This window comes from Polistes dominula, unplaced genomic scaffold, assembly GCF_049000335.1.
Source record: "Polistes dominula isolate Pdom_NZ unplaced genomic scaffold, Pdom_raw_medaka contig_31, whole genome shotgun sequence".
NCBI classification, from domain to species: Eukaryota; Metazoa; Arthropoda; class Insecta; order Hymenoptera; family Vespidae; genus Polistes; species Polistes dominula.
Window position 1 is genome coordinate 1,569,914 of NW_028300925.1, and position 17,496 is coordinate 1,587,409.

Sequence of the window (17,496 nt, forward strand, 5' to 3'; positions counted from 1 at the left end):
GACAAAAGTCTGGGGATGGGGGGAGTATGATGGGGGATAGGGCCTAACCCTTAATCCAATCTTTTGATATATGTTTTTATTTCTTTTGTTGAACAAAAAAAAAAAAAGAAGGAAAGAAAACTTTTGAAGATTTTTATTTTCGTGCGACTATAAATTATTCCCCCCCCCCTCCCCCCATCTATTCCATTTTTTTTTGTCGAGGAACAGCTAGTAGGATTGGATCGGATCGTTTCGATTTTTGGATAACGCCTATCGTCGTCGTTCGGCAGTCGTTTATCCGGATCGTAAAGAAACCGAGAGAAACGAGGTTTAATAGGTTTCATCGTTTCTCTCCTTCGAAAGTTATTCACCTTTTAAAGGAACGAGAAAGAGAGAAAGAGAATTTCGTGTTATTTCTCTCGATCGAATAGAAAATTTATTTTCAAACCTAACTAAGATTCGTTGCTTCTTCGTGACGCCTAACTAACATCTCTTCTTCTTTCTCATCTTCGTCGTTCGAATGTTTAATACACGAATATTGGAATAATGTCTCGAAGAAATTAATGAAATATACTTTTTTTTTTTCTTGAATTCTTTAAATGTTACAAAACAAAATGTTAAATTACGAATCTCGTCAAAATTCATTTCAATAGTCTTAGCAATTGTACAATTACGTTGATATTTCATTTGCAAATATCATAATGTGATAATTAAAATGTTAGTTAATCAAATATATATCTTGTTTAATGTGTATTTTATTAACATTTATAAATCCCGTTGAAACATTTATAAAATGTTTGAAATATTAGAGTGAACCAAAAGTACGAACGTGTGTATTGGTGTTGATTTAAGATAGAGAGTGCAATTTTTTGAAGTCAATAAAAAAATTACCTTTTGGTTTATCCTAACAAAATAAGATCGTAGATTGTAAGTATAAGAGGTTATATAGTATATTAGAAAAATTGTTTGCACATAGAAAAAGATGGACACTTTCTTTTAAGCTCAAAACGAAACCTGCTTTTCTCTCAGTTTCTTTCATTTATTTCAATTTTTCTTTTCTTTCTTATTTACATGAGAAGTAAGTACGTCTTGGTAAGCATAAAGCACGAATTTAACTTCTTTAAAGTACCAACAACCATCGCGATATGAATTATCGTACGTCGGTACGATTAATGTCGCCATTTTGCGCAGAGGAGCATTTTAATGTCCGCCAAGTACAAAGACTTCAACCGATTTCTGCGAGTTATTATGATGTTACACCGCACCGGTCCCTGTTGTGAGCGTTTGCAAAGTTACCATAAGAGAATGTATTCGAATATACACATATATAATACACGTACGCACACACACACACATATCTTTTACTCATATAGGTAAACACACATTTATACGAATGTATTCCTATGTATATAGATATTTTAAGTATAGTCGTCGTGTATACTGGCAGGAAAGAGTACTACGTAACCGTTTGCAAAAGAGCTTCGTTCTCTGTGTATTATACACATTTGTGTTGGTTGTGCACACGTACAATATAAAAGACAGTAAAAGAGAGGAGAATAGAGAGAGAAAGAGAGAGTGTATACGGGGTTCGCATAATCAGCAAGCTGCAGAGACTACACGACGGCGGTCAGTGCAAGGATAGCGCACGTGTGAAATATGCATTCACTCCGCGAGACAATGCAAGCCGGACACTAAATTCTCAATCGCGATAACTAAACTACGTGGCAACATTCGCGTACACGCAATCCTACACGCTCGAATATAAAGCTCGCGCGGTTTGTGTCCTCCCCCTGGTAACCCCCCAACCCCCCTAGTAATCGACAACATATTCTTTCTCTCTCTCTCTCTCTTATTTTTTCTAAAAAACATTTCTGTTTTTTTTTTAACGATAAGATAAGATGTACCTGAATTAGGTTTTTATGAAGTAATTTGAATTGGGTTCTATTTTTTCTATTTTTTTTTTATTTTAAATTGACCAATTATATAATAAAAAATTATACAATATATAATAATTAATATATATATTAATATATAAATAAAAATATAATACCAATATGGTATTATTATGGTAATAATATATTATGGTAATGCAACATATACCATATATTAACTAATATGCAAATTGCAATTGGTTTTTTGTTTTTTTTTTTTTTAATTATTGCATATTATTAATTTAAAAATCATTTCATTTGAATTATATGACTTTTAATAAGTTAGCAAATTTATTGTATAAACTTATTATTTTTTTTTACTTTTTTTTTTGTTTATATAATATAATTCCAAATTTGATTCAATTTGAAATGTCGAGTATGTCATTACTTGTTCTATTCATTTTGAAATATTTATTTGAATATGAATTGAAAGATATTATAACGAAAGGAATAATAATAAATTGACATGAACTGAAAAAAAAAATATATTTTATAATGATATTAACGTAATTATTTTTCCACGAATTTAAATAATCATTCGATCATGATAAATGAACAGTAGCAAAACTAAAAGGTTTACCATTTGGATAATCTAACGCCATCGTTGAAAATCACGTTTTAACCGCGTTACGCGTGATTAACTATTTGTTATCTTTCTTTTATCGTTTTACCATAGCGATATATATATATATATATATTTTCACGATCTAAAACACAGATCACGATTTAACAACATGACTTTTAAAAACGTTCTTTTGATCGACATTGTCTCGACAGGGTATAACAGAAGGGTTCACTTTAGTTTTTTTTTTCAAACGGGAAATTCCATTTATCTCCCATAAACCATCGGACAACGAGAAAGACGACAAAAAATGTTTAAAAAAAAAAAAAAAAAATAAAAAATAAAAGTAATTGGTCGCGAGAGAAGTTAGGTTTGTATGTGTAAAGAGTGTTGGATAGGAAGGATTGTCAGGAATTTAGGTTACATTTTACCTTCTTTCAACTTATAGGAGAGTAAGGGGAAATGGGGGGAGTATTGCATAACAACAACAAAAATGAAGAAGAGATGAAAATAAGAGATTTTGTTTTTTTAACCAACACCTTCAGTCCCCTCAACCCATTCCCACCTCTTAACCTCATCCAATACTCTTTTCTCGTTTCAATGTTCATTCAAATATATTCCAGGATTAATTTAATAAAGCTAATTGCATTTCCGGCATTCTTGGTGGAAAAAAAAAACATGCGAAATATAAATGCACTATTCTCTCTCTCTCTCTCTCTCTTGTTTTTTTTTTCTTTTCCATTTCCTTTCTGTTCCTTTTCTTTCTCTCATTCATTCGCTAATTAATTTAGATAGCTCGACCTGGTCTCTCACTCAGGAGTATTATTTCTCGTATTTACGTTTAAGTCGGCTTTTTACAAGTTTCCCTTCTCTCTCTCTCTCTCTCTCTCTCTTTCTCTTTCTCTTTCTCTTTCAAAACATTTTCTAGTCATTTTTTTTTTCCTTTCCTTTCTCCCAGGTACTACTACGCGAGCTTACAGTTTACTTCCGTTGAATAATTTTATTACAAATTTTTGCGTATTGTCTTAAAAAAAAAAAAAAAAAAAACAGAAAAAAATTATTTCTAACGTAACGGAAAAGGGAAAAGGATAATAATAACTCTCGTTTCACGACCTAAGTAAAACAACAAAAACATTAAAAAAAAAAAAAAAAAAAAAAAAGAATTAAAAAATCTATTTTATAACATCGAGCTTAAAGGGAAATATTATTTTCAAATGAGTGCATCTCGCGGAAGATAATTATTTTCTTTTGCTGAATAATTCTTAAAAAAAAAAAAACACACAAAGGGAGAGATGAAATAATCTACAAGGTGTTTCAAAATACTCGAGGTTACATAACATTGAAATAAGTAAAAAAAAAAAATAGTTCGTGCACAATTCTACACTCGATATGATCTTGATGATGAAATATTGCAATTATTTTTCTATTACACATATTTACATTTTCACACAATTTTTTCATTGAAATTGTTAGAACTTGTGTGTTTTTATCTTCGGGGTTTTCAATCAAAGCTTTACAAAACGTCGTTTGAGTTCTCACCGACAAAGTAAGTTAAGAAAATTATTCGTAAATTGTTGAAGCAATAGTAGTAGTTGTGTAAAATTTATATGAATTATTGAAAATTCAAAAATGATTATAATTTAAAAATAATAAGACCATATAAAACGAGCATACGAATTTTTTGTTTTACGAACGTACCGAAATCATCATTGAAATTATGCTCACGTATTTTGAAACATCTTATACATTAGCCGAAGTTTTATCATATGAGAAAAAGAAGAAGAAGAAGAAGTGATTCTTAGAAGATAATAATTACGAAACGTTTAAGAAGAATTCGATTGAAAAGTCGTTACTTTTCATAAAGTATTATCAATCTTTTAATAAATGTCGTTCTCTGGTTATAATCATTTCCTTTCACCCTCTTCGTTCAATCATCCTCCTTCTTCCTGGGGAAGTTTTTTTTTTTTTTTTTTTTTTAAATAAAAAGCGTCAAAGCATTGCCATTTTACATATATATTTTCCAATGTCAGTAAATTATACTCACGTGAAAGAAGATTGGTCGATGTTAGATGAATAATAAGGAGAATAAATAAAATAAAATAAGAAGAAGAAGAAGAAGAAGACATAACAAACTTGCTTTGCAGTTGAAACGATCCAGAAGAGAGTATTTTACTCTTGGCGATAGGTCGTTAAGGGCTTGTTAATTAGAAAAGTGGCAGAACAGGATCGGTCACGTATATATATATATATACATATATATGCTTTAAGAAGAATAAGGACAACGTTCATAAAGAAAATCTTACGTTCGTTAACCAACAACTAAAGCACATTGATCGAATTTTCCACGTTGAATTCTCTTATGGCGTTGATAGGAATTTCATTTAGTTGTTGGATAAGAAAAGAATCTTGGAGTTTAAATTACCATTAATTTTCACTAACCTTACCAACGTAACTTATAATCATTGGGTAATAAAATAAAACTGGTAAGAAGTTGTATAATGACTTATGACGATGTAAGACACAGTAGTTGGTGGTGGTCATGCAAAATGGGATCCAATGACAAGTTGTTATAAAAAATCATTCTCCTTCTTTTATTTTTTCTACTTTTTTTCTTTTTCTTTTTTTCTCGAAATTGATAATTTCAAAACGTACGTTCTTCGTTATTTACGCAAAGAGTTAAGGTGTTAAATTTGCATGATCGAGAAGTAATGATCAAGGTTTATCACGAACGATTACACTTTTCATACCTAGTTGTTTAACGATGATAATATTAAATATTAATATTAATAATAGTAATAATAATAATAATAATAATCATAATGAATATTATAAATCTTATACAAAAATAATCATAGTTCATATTATATTCGTTGGACTAGATTTTAAAGTACGATCAGATCGGATATCTCGATAATGATCCTTAATTATCCAAACTATGAAATAACTCTCGTGTCGAAGAATTAACGAGCGAGTCTTTAACGTCATCGGGGTATCGATTATTTTCAGGAAATAGGAGAACGATAGGGGCTACAAATAATTGAACTTGAATTTAACCACTAGAAATCATTAAACGAAATAATAATAAGAATAATAATAATAATTATAATTATTATTATCATCATCTATCCTATTATACGAGTGTAATCTGTAAATACACACACATGCATATATATATATACATAGATTCATAGATACGTGTATGCGTGTTAGCAAAAGCATGCATACATGAATAGAAAATATGTTTGAGAAAGCGAATAGAATGAATTAGAAGAGTTTAGTTTCATAACTTCTCATAACGCAATCGTTATCGCTAGTTACCCAGTGACACCGTTAACCCACACGATATTCTTCATATATATATATATACATATATAGATATATATATATTTGTGTATGCATGCATATTATTCGTAATACCGAGAGTTGCGTGTAAGTCTCTGAGATAAGTAAAGGGCCCCTTCCCTCTCCCTTTCCCCTCCCTTTTATTCGCGCATCGAATCGATCGAATTGCTACGCATTGCTGTTACGTTAGGCATCGATTACACGGCTTTTACACGTGCTCGTTGCAATATTGTAAGTAGGGAATGAGGACAAATGGGTGACTATCGAAGAAATCATATTCTACTTGGGGTTTTTTTTTTTTTTTAAATAACACCCCTAACCCTCGTCTCTTCATTTTTTTAATTTTTATTTTGTTTTATTCCAACCTTACACGTGTCTTTCTCGAATGGTGTTCTTTTGAAAAATTGTCATGTTTTTTTTTTTTTTTTTATTATTATTTTTATTTCACGTTTCACTCTCCTTTACTCCCTTCTACTCCCTCACAATTTTTCTATTTTTTTTTTTTAAGGGGAAAAAAGAGAGATGGATAGATAGAGAAAAAGAGAGAGAGATAGAGAGAGAGAGAGAAAGGGACGATAGAAATTGTTGATTCATTGCATGAGTTCGCAGACGGCCAGGAATATTAATGCGCATACCGCGGTTTTCGCGTAGGGCTTGCGCAAGCTTTAGCTTTAATTACTTTCGCGTATACCACTACTACCTTCATATTCCGGTCTCAAACCTTTGCCTCGAGCTAATGTAAATTTTGAAACGTTGTTCGAAAAAGAGATTTTAATATCATCCTTGGGAAAGAATTACTTCATGTTTTTTCATGTTTTCTTCATTTTTTTCTTTCTATTTTTTTTTAGAAAGTAACTGAGAAAAATCGAAAGAACAACAATAATAATAATAATAATAATAATAAAATGTACTGAACAATTTTATTATTTATTTATTTTTAATTTCATTAGAAAAAAAAAAATAAAAAAAAAAGGGGTTTTGTGTTAAGGTGATATTTCTATTCTTCACGATCAATCCGATTTTCTGTTTAGCGGTCATAAAAAGAAAAAGAAGAAAGGAAAGGGAAGAGAAAGAAAGGAAAGGTAAAGGACAGGAAAGTAGGAGGGGGGGGGAAGAGCCTTCTTCCTCGTTCGTTCTATGGTGTATTACTTATTCCAGCGATGTAACGGTAACAAGATGCGATGACAATGTAAATAGACGTGACTCGATTAGCATAGGGCATTGTTTCGTTCTGAGAGATGCTCTCGGAAAAGCACCCACTGCCTACAACATCTGCATCGGAATGAGAATTTTAAGTGATCGAGAAGAGTCGCGAGTGTATATCCGAATAACCCTTTTTTTTTTTTTTTCGAGAAAGACAGAATTGTTTATACGTTTTAATCGTCCATTCCATGAGCGCACGTATCTTATTTATATTTTTTTTGTTTTTGTTTTTGTTTATCTTACGATTTCATTTGTGTGTGTGTGTGTGTTATTCTTTTTTTACTTCAAGTTATTTAGTTATCGTTTATGTTAATTTTCTCCCTGCCTTTACCATTTGTCTTTGACAATACGAGATGTATGTTAATTGTAATCTGTAACGTCGTGTTACTTTGAAATTACATGTATTTAAGTATCATGTAACGATACGTACAAAGAATAAATATCAAATGTAACGATACATGAACATAGTACGTACGAGTACATACGATTTATTATTGTAATTTAAAGTATAATAAAAATTGTATTAATTGAAAATTAAATAGAATATTTAAAAGGATACTTTAAACGAAAAAATATGTTTAAAAGAAATTAAATTTAATAACTATAATAGTATTATATTATAATTACTTATAGTAATATATAAGTAATAATATATAGTAGTATATATTAGTATATACTTTATATTATTACTTATATAATATATTTATGACTATTGTAGTATTATATAATAACTATTATAGTAACTATAATATTTGCTCACACAAAAAGTTTGAATTTAATTAAAATCATGTGTTATAAAAAAAATAGTACAATTAAATTCTATATATATATATATAAAGAAAAAACCGAAGTTATCAATTGCTATATGAAATATTTGTTCTTGTATTTTTTTTTTTTTTTTTTTTTTTTTAAAGTAAAACCAATAAGATATTTAAACATGATTTATATTTGAGAATAATTTGAATCGATATAGAATTAATTTGATTGAGTTGACATAACGTTATTTACTTCGTAAATCATTCATGATTTCTATATTGAATCGTGATTATTCGTAGAAACGATCATCCATGTTCGAACTTAGCAGGATTATCGAGTTTCTCCCTTTAAGCTTTGGTCAAACTTTCCCGAAAGGTTAGACTAATCGATATTCGATGTATCGTGTTATATATGAATATTGTAAATAGCTTAGGATGAAGAAGAAGGTTACAAATTTGAGGAGGATGGGGGGAAAAAGGGATAGAATTTCAAGATCGTATTATGGTTGTCATCAAATTAAATAGCAAAACATAAAAAAAAAAAGGAAAGAAAATAATAATAATTCCAACAACAACGGGTTAATTAAAAAAAAAAAAAAAAACGTGAAAACAGAATATTTTTTTTATTATTCAGTCATAGTTTTTTTATTTTTTTTTTTCAATATCGTCGTTGACGAAATTTGGAAAGGGGGAAGGAAAAAAGAAAATTACATAAGAGGGCCGAGAGGAAAGTTAGAAAAAAAGAAAAACAAAAACAAATTTCACGCACGTATTTTTTTTTTCTTTTTTTCTTTTTTTTGTACATTACAAGGCTCTGAAAAAAAAAAAATAATAATTCTTCTTTACGTACTCTTTTCAAACTTTGAGTTGACCTCTTTTTTTGTTTGTTTGTTTGTTTGTTTTTTTTTTTTTTTACTTTCTCTCCTTCCTTCTTCTCTTCTTGTTTTTCTTTTTTTTTTCTCTCTTTTCTTTTTAACTTTTCTATTTTACATAAGTACATTTTACTTGCGTTCTGTTTTATACTCGGAATAATTTGTTGTTCCCTTTTTTGCAAAATATGGACAAAAGGGATCTGGACGGCTCGTAAGTTTAGAACAAATAACAAGAAATGAAAGGAAAAATTGTATAAGCATGCACTCGCTTAAAATCCATTCTAAGGATTAGTAGGCGTGTTCTCGAAACTAAAAATTCAAAAGGTTTTTTACGTTGTATGAAAAGATTTCGGTTGTCTGCAAAAGTAATTTCGTTCTTTTTCTTTCTTTCTTTCTTTCTTTCTTTCTTTCTTTCTCTTTCCCCCCCCCCCCCAATATACAAAACATTTCTTTTTTTTTTAACATTCCAATGAGGTTTTAAAAATGATTGCAAATTTTCCAAATTTACGAAATGTCTGTTGTTAAAAAGTAAAATGAATATTGAAATTTTTCTACATAAAACAAAATTACTTTATGATATTTATTTACGTTGACAAAAAGTAATTCATATTTGAATTATTCAAAATCCAAAACGATTAACACCATTTTGATAATTTTAATAATAGATTTAGATTTTAGATTTGGAAATTGAATTTTTTTTTCTTATTAATAAAAAATATTGTTGTCTTATATTAATAATAAAATGATTTAAGACAAAACAATTTTGGTAATTAAATAATAAATAATATAACAAGGATATATATATATATATATATATATATATATATATATATATATATATATATATATAAATTTTTGTGATTAATTTTGTTAACGTTTTTTATTTATTACGTTGAGTTAATCGATTTGGTGAATAATGAAATACAAAGTATCGATATACGCCTACTTGTATTTTTCGTACAATAAGAAAATGATTTTTTTTACTTTGAATCTTTGTCAAATGCAAAAATTAAATTTGTTTAAGCGTTAAATACAAATTTTTGTGTTTTTTTTCCTTTAAAAAATTCGTAATATATAATTAAAGAGAGAGAGAGTTGAAATAAAACGTGGATAAAAACAGGTATTCGCAGTAAAAATTATTTAATTTAAAGAAAGGAAATAAATAAAAATCGTTCGCGAGATATATTCGCGTGGTACTTTACAACAAAATGATTAATTTACAAATTAATTAATTATTTTTGTTTGTTTGTTTGTTTTTTTTTCTTCCCTTTTAATTATTACATCCATCTCTACCTTTTCATTATTTTCTTCCTCTTGTTTGTTTCGTTTTTTTTTTGTCTCTTTAATTTTATTCAATTATTTATTTATTTAAAATAATAATATTATATTTTATTTCATTTTTATTTTTATCACTGTGGCACGTCTCTCGTTCTGCGTTAATAATTTTTAAATACGCAAAGAAAATAGAACAGAAATAGAAGAAAAAGAAATTACATATTTGTGTTACATATACTATTACTATTACAAAAAAAAAAAACTCATGAATTATTATTACAACTATGGTTTTTAGGAAGTGGTATCACCGCGCAGCTCGACGAAAATAATCGAATATCGTCGCGTATATTTAATTACATTTAATCATCCATTTTATTTATTTATTTATTTATTTATTTATTTAATTTTTTCTTTTCGTTGTTGAGTAAAACGTCGTGACGTTGAAAAAAAATAAAATAAAATAACGAACGAACGAACGAACGCATGCACGCATGCACGCACGCACGCATTTATTTACTTAAAGTATCAAAATTATCATACAAGACTATACTCGCGCATCGTACAAAATTATCGATTTCGGGGGTCTTGGGGTGGGGATATAATCGGTTTCTATTATCGATCTATTAATCGCGAACTCGACATTTTGTAATTCGCGAAAAATAGTAACACGTGATAATATTTACAACGAAATTTTTATAAATCTAACTATAGTAAGTTTATCTTTCTCTCTCATTCTAAGAGAGAGAGAGAGAGAGAGACATACGCACATGCACGCACAATCGTATTCATTCATGTACTTTACAAAGAATAACTTTCTTTCTTTTTCCATTTCACATATCTCTCTCTCTCTCTCTCTCTCTCTCTCTCTCTTACTTTCATTAACGACGGAAGAAGCACCGTAATTCAATTCTCGCATTCTCTCACTCTCTGCTTATGTACAAAAACAACGAACGTGTTTTATCATACTAATCATATACACACCTACAAACATACACGCAGCAAACTTCTTCATTCTGTATATTATTTATATATATATATGTATATCGCATATGATTTTCTACATAACGTTAACGTTTATCGTTTATACAGCTCGCTCGTTCGCGATCATAATATTATTTACACTCTCTCTATTGCACGCACAAGAGAAAAAAAGAAAAGAAATACAAAAATGAAACCGATGAAACACAGAATCAGTTTAATCGCACTAGAAAGATCACCATAAGAAAAGATGTGGTCCTAAAAGGAAGAAAGATGGTTCTTCACATTAAGTTGATGATCGAAGAAAGTGTTTTTATATGTGTACGGAAACCGTACGCGATCCATTGGACGTTCTATTGTTGTGTTGCCGTCGGACCGGTGGCGGTTGTCTACTTCTCTGAGTGGTCCTTTGATTGTTCGGTACATCCGGTAACGCGAATCTAAGCTTTTCCCAAAAGAGCTTGTCGCCCCATTGGAGATAAGTGTTGGTTTTTAAATATAAACGTATGTCTGGGTCTAAATCGCGTTGGTGTACGTCACCGACCAATACGAGGATCAACCTACGTCTTCGATCCCTAAGCACCTGATGATGTGCCGATTTAAAATCGAATCTACACCATTCGGACTTGATGAAATTCTCGGATAATACCATGATAGTTCGTCGCGACGATTCTACAGCTTGTACAATGGTATCGGCTATGAAATTTCCAACGGGAAAGTCACGATAATGTAAGCAAAGTTTATAGGAAGGATTTCCCATCTCCAGGACAGGTGCCAATTCCTCGGCTACGAATGCCTCGTCCTTCGAGCTGTAACTGACGAACGCGTCGAAGAGTTTATCTCGATCATCTCTATCGACCTCGTGATTTCTGTAAAAGATTCGTACGCCGAAACGGGAGTGAAACCACACGCGTAATTCTTGACGAAAAATAAACGCCAGCATGCATAACAACATGATCACCAATGAACTAGCCAATGTGGCAACTAACAGTGGTAAATAATCTTGAAGAATTTGTTTCTCGATGATAGTTTTGGTATAATTTCTATGCACTTCGTTGTCTATAGCGACAGCACCGGTACACGTTGAACTGACACTTACATTACCACCGTTCGTTTCACGATCATCGATTGTCGTTATGGCAAAACCAAACTCGTCGTCGGTAAATATCTCGTCGCCGTAAGCATCAAACTCGGTGATGTTGTAAACGCAACGTAACTCGGCAGCATCGGTTACACGTACGTCAGGTTCTCGCATCCATTCCCGATAACTTTGAAGATAATCGCACTCGCATGACCACGGATTAGCCGATAGGCTGACCTCGATCGACGAGGGTAACGTCCAGATTGGCAGAGTAATAAGACGGTTACTCTGAAGTTTGAGCACTCTTAAGGAACGTAACGGCACGAACGTGTCGTTGCCGATCGAGCCGAGTTGATTCCGTTGAAGATGTAGCTGCTTAAGAGCGTCCAATCCCTCGAACTCGTGTCCCCGTAACTCACGTATCCTGTTGTCCTGCAAGTGCAGATCCTCGAGGTCGCGTAGCCCGTTGAACGACCTGTTCTGCACGATCTCGATGTTGGACGAGTTCAAAAAGAGGACTTTCAGCTTCTTACGACCGATGAAAGCGTGACTGGACACGACGCGAAGATCGTTACCGTCGAGGTAGAGCCGAGTTGCATCCATCGGTATCTGTTCGGGCAGTTTGTTTGTGTGACCACCGTTCGAACAGTCGACTACGTTAGCTGACCAGGATTGATCGTGATAGCAAGTGCAGTTAACCGGGCAGGTCATTTCGCAGTCGCAAGCATCGAAGTCGCAACAGTGACATAGAGCGAAACAGTGAGTTTCGTATTTGCAGAGGAATTGGGAATGAGATGCCTCGACCAACGGCACGAACGCGTGTTCGCGATCATAGAGAAGTTTGCAGTATATGCTTTCTAGGTCCATAACTTTTGGTTGAACGCGTGTTTGGTTTTGTCGGTTAACACGTTGCAACCATTCCATTGTACAGTCACACAAATACTGATTGTCACCAATGTAGAACTCTGGTAAAGGTTTCTCCGGTGGTACCGCGCTGATGCGTAACGCATATGGCTCGAGGTTCCTTATCTGATTGCCTTTCAGGTCGACCCGCGTCAAATTTGGTTTCTTGAAGAAGGAGTAACTCTGCACCTTAGATATGAGGTTGTCGTTGAGGAAGAGCAATTCGACGCTCATCGGTATCGCGTTACCGGTTATCTCTGTCAGCTTATTCTCGCTGGCATCGAAGGTACTCAACTGTAATTGACTCTCGATCTCGAAGTAATTTCCTAGCTCACGTATTTCGTTGGAGTGTATGTCGAGCCACTGTAGTCCCGTAGGTATCATCGCGTAATCGAACCACTTTAATTTATTGTCACTGACGTTAAGCCATACGAGATTTGGTAGATTGGTGAAGAGCCCACCGATGTCGGTCAACTGATTCCCGTCGAGACGTATCGCTTGAAGATTGAGATTCTCATCGAACGAGCCCTGTTGGATGTGCTGTATACGATTCCTCGATAGATTCAAGATCTTCAATTCTTTGATACGATCGAAGATGCCCTTGGTAAGATTACCGATGTGATTCTCGGTCAACCGAAGACCGTAGAGTTGTACCACGTGGTCGAAGGTACCTCTCGGTATCTCGGAAATGAGATTCTCTCCGAGGTCGAGAGTACGCAAGAGGGTAGTGGCTTTCAAAGCGTCCGGCACCGATGTCAGTCGATTACCGTTAAGATGAAGGTCCTGGAGGGACGAGGCGTTCCTCAGAGAGCTCGGATGTATCGTATGTATTCTGTTATTGTCGAGAGATAGCAAACTCAAAACGTACAAGCCACTGAGCGTTGTAGAATCTATCACGGTCAATCTATTGTCACTCAACAGTAATGTATGCAAATTGTAAAGCGCGGAAAATGTATTCTCCGGTAAACTTTCCAACAGATTCTCCTGTAACCGTAGAATTTGTAGACTGTAAAGATCACGGAATACCGTTGGATCCAATCGAGTTATCCTATTGCTCGACAGATCCAAAACGACCAATCTGACAAGACCACCAAAGGTCGCGGCGTTGACCCACTCAACCGTTAGTTCGTTGCGCGACAAATCCAACACCATTAATTGGGTGAGTTCGCCAAATAGACCGGGCGGTAAGACGTTCAACGTGTTATTTCTCAGGTGAATCTCTTGAATACTTCTTGCGTCGCTGAAGAGCTCGGGGGGTAAACTGGATAGACGATTATCGGCGAGTTTCAAGATGGCCAGGGAGGAGAGGCCCTCGAAAGCACGATCCGCCATAAAGCCTATAGCGTTGCACCGTAGATCCAAGCTGTGTAATCTGGTCAAACCGGAGAAGGCGGCGGTAGGCAATGACTCGATGCTGTTGTTGCTAAGATCGAGTTCTTTCAAGCTGGACAAGCACTTGCTGATGGCATTGAAGCGGAAACTCGTCACCTCTCTCAAACGATTCCTCGTCAAATTAAGAATTTCCAAGTTGATCAAAGGACATAGCGCACCTTCCGGTATATTCCACATATTGTTTTCACCCAGATCGAGCTTTTCTAATTGACGAAGCTCGTCCGTGAATGCACCAGCTGAAACGTCCAATGCCATTGCCGACCAGTCGGTGTTGTGAGTCCTAACGGTCAAGTTACGCAACTCTCTGAGACCTTTGAACGCGTCGTCCGAGAGATTACCTATCTTGCAATACTCGATGACGAGTTCACGAAGTTCTACCAACGGCCTGAAGCTACCGGCGGTCAGGGAACTTTGATAGAATAAAGCGTCGCTGCATTCGAGACGTAATCTAACCGTGTGTTGCGGTTGTATCACGCTGAAATTCGTGTTCTCCAATTCGCTGTTGATCGTCCTCAAACGGCATACCAAAGAAACGTCATCCTCGGCATCACCCGCGGTCACCCATTTGCACTCGTCCGGTGCTTTGTACCTCAAAGCTTTGCTGAGAGACGCACCAAGGACGCCAAATATCGTGCCGAGTAATATGGCGAAGAAAGCAGGACTACCCCGCATCTTTTCGCCGTTCCTCCACTTTCTCAATAATATCCCATGAAAATCTTTATCAACACCACTCCTGTTTAACACACACACACTAGCTTATATAAATATATCCAATTCTAACGCTGATGCACCCGCGTCGCGTCACAATACCCGCACCACCGATCCATCTAAAACCACTATTATCTTTTTTTTTTTTATATTCTATTATACTTTGTTATTCCAAACATTGGTGAACCATTCACAATACACACAAGACACACTCTTCGTATCCGAGTAAAATGAACACACTCGTATACATACACTTCACTTATATCATATTCTATCAATTTATGTATGTTATTTATTATCTCTGCTCGTTTTACGACATTCTCATTGAAACCAAAAGAAAATCACTGCAACAGCAGCAACAGCAGCAGCAGCAGCACCAACTGCAGCAGAAGTAGCAACTTCGTCCACTCGACATTACGTCTGCGGTGTAACAAGGAACGAAACGTACCGTAAAGAAATTCCACGGATCGCGGAGTTCACTGATCTCAAAAGTTATCGACTTTCTCGGCTAAGAAGAAGAACAAGTAGCAGGAAGAATAAGAGTAAGAAAACAAATAAGAAGAATAAGATGAAGAAGAAGAAATAAGCAGAATTGTGCCGAGCCGAAGTAAGTATAAAAGATGAAAGAAAGAGAAGAAAATAGTCGCGGGCTTCTACGCTCGTGTATACGGCTCTGGCAAGACCCGCGGTTCTCCGAGAACTGGTTGGCAAGTTGTAAGGCCCAAGCTGGCTCCTCCGCTCTCTTACCTCGCCCCTCCGGTCGCCCTCCGGCCCTCAACAGTTCCCCCGCTACTTCCCAGACCCCTTTCGTATCCATCGCAGCCGGCCTTCCTTCTCCCACCTTTCTTGCTCTTACTCTTGGTATCTCCTCCTTTTACTCTTTCTCCTCCTTTTCCTCTTCTCCTTCTTCTCCTTCTTCTTCTTCTTCTTCTGCTTCGTCCTCGTCGTCGTCTTCGTCGTCGTCGTCGTCGTCGTCGTCGTCGTCGTCGTCGTCTTGGTCGTCGTCGTCCTCCGTAGCCAGGACCCGACGTTCTGGCAAGCCTATAAAAACAAGACAGGTACACTCTCCGGGCCCTTACAGTGGCTCCTCAGCATCTGCAGCCTCCATCCACCACTACGTTCTTATTTCCTTGTCCCGCCTTCTTCTTTTCATCGTCAGAAACTCCGTCCCTTTCTATCTTATTCTCTTCTTGCCCCTACCCCTTTCCTTCCCTTCCTACCTTTTTCATTCTCTCTCTCTCTCTCTCTCTCTCTTTCTCTAACTCTTGCTCTTATACAGTTTCCTCTTTCTCTTTCTTCCCTTTCTTCTTCTTCTACTTCTCGGTTCGCACAATTCTTCTTCTCTCTTTCAGAAGGAGCACATCGATACGTTCCTGCAACCTTGCCCTCCTGTCATCTCTTCTCTCACATCATTTCTACGATTCTGTCACGAAAGAATGGAATCTCGAAAGAGGATGTTTGCTTAATGCCTTTGTGCGAATATACCGTTCACGAGCGAGAAGCTAAGAGAAGAAAATTTTCCTCGTTCGATCATTTGTATGTTTGCCTGGACACTCCTCATCCTCCTCTTTCTACCTACCTCTTTTCACCTTTCTTTCCTCTTTAAACCTCCCCCATACCCTTAGCCCCTTTCTTCTTCTTATTCTTCTTATTCTTCTCGTCGTGTCATATCTCCACTCAACACTTTCTTTCTTTCTTTTTTATTTAACATTGAAAATCGTTCAACACTACTTTCTTTGCAATCATAATCATTCTCGTCCTTTAACGTATTTGCTCCTGTGTATCAAGGAGAAGTTCTTCTTCTTCTTCTTCTTTCAGGACGTTGAATATCCGCGAAACTGGAAACGAATAATTTTTCTAGACGTTCTCTTCTTCTTCTTCTTCTTCTTCTGCTTTCTTCCTTCTTCTTCTTCTTCTTCTTCGATCTTCGAGATAAGCCGAGACACGACGATCCCTCGTGTTTTCTCTTTTTCTGTTTAATGCGCTTGCTCTTGCTCGCGCGAGCGAGCGTTCACTCACTCGCTCCCGCTTTTGCTTGCTTTTATTTCGTCGGAGAGTTTCTCTTCGCTCGTGGAATCGAGTTTACGAAGGATCGAGAGAGTGATTCGTCGATTTTACAAGAAAATACCTACGACGAATACGACGAAGACGAAGAAGAAGACGACCATCATCCCGTTTTCCATGTTTTTTCTCTGTTTATTCTTTATTTCTTATCCCATGTAAGTTCTCTTTCTCATCGAGTTTCGCTTCATATATATATATATATATATGCTAAAGGATTTTTCTTTTGTTTCAAATTTTCTTCTTTTTCTTTCTTCCTTCCTTTCTTCTTATATTAGACGACCCCATAGGTAACTTTATTCGAAGGTTCGTCGTACACTTACCGGTTTTGCAGACTCCTCCACGTTCAAGGTTCTTCTTCTTCTTCTTCTTCTTCTTATTCTTTTTCTTATTCTTCTTCTTATTCTTCTCAGCCATTGTCTTTAAAGGTCTGTTTGCGATTCACGCATTCTTC

General features: G+C 34.9%; 2 protein-coding genes across 2 annotated transcripts in view; one reads left to right on the forward strand and one right to left on the reverse strand.

Annotated features, from left to right (window-relative positions):
- Su(var)3-3 (lysine-specific histone demethylase Su(var)3-3) overlaps window positions 1-17,496 on the forward strand; it is a 149,912-nt gene that overhangs the window by 69,131 nt on the left and 63,285 nt on the right. The window lies entirely within an intron of this gene.
- On the reverse strand, window positions 9,561-17,139 carry Tollo (Toll-like receptor Tollo). Its single transcript, XM_015317716.2, has one exon. It carries the CDS (start codon window positions 14,943-14,945, stop codon window positions 11,211-11,213), a length of 3,735 nt encoding a protein of 1,244 aa, XP_015173202.2. The 5' UTR covers window positions 14,946-17,139; the 3' UTR covers window positions 9,561-11,210.

Bases quoted from the DNA above. Each gene is read 5' to 3' on its own strand.
- Tollo (XM_015317716.2), bottom strand. From the start codon at position 14,945: ATGCGGGGTAGTCCTGCTTTCTTCGCCATATTACTCGGCACGATATTT.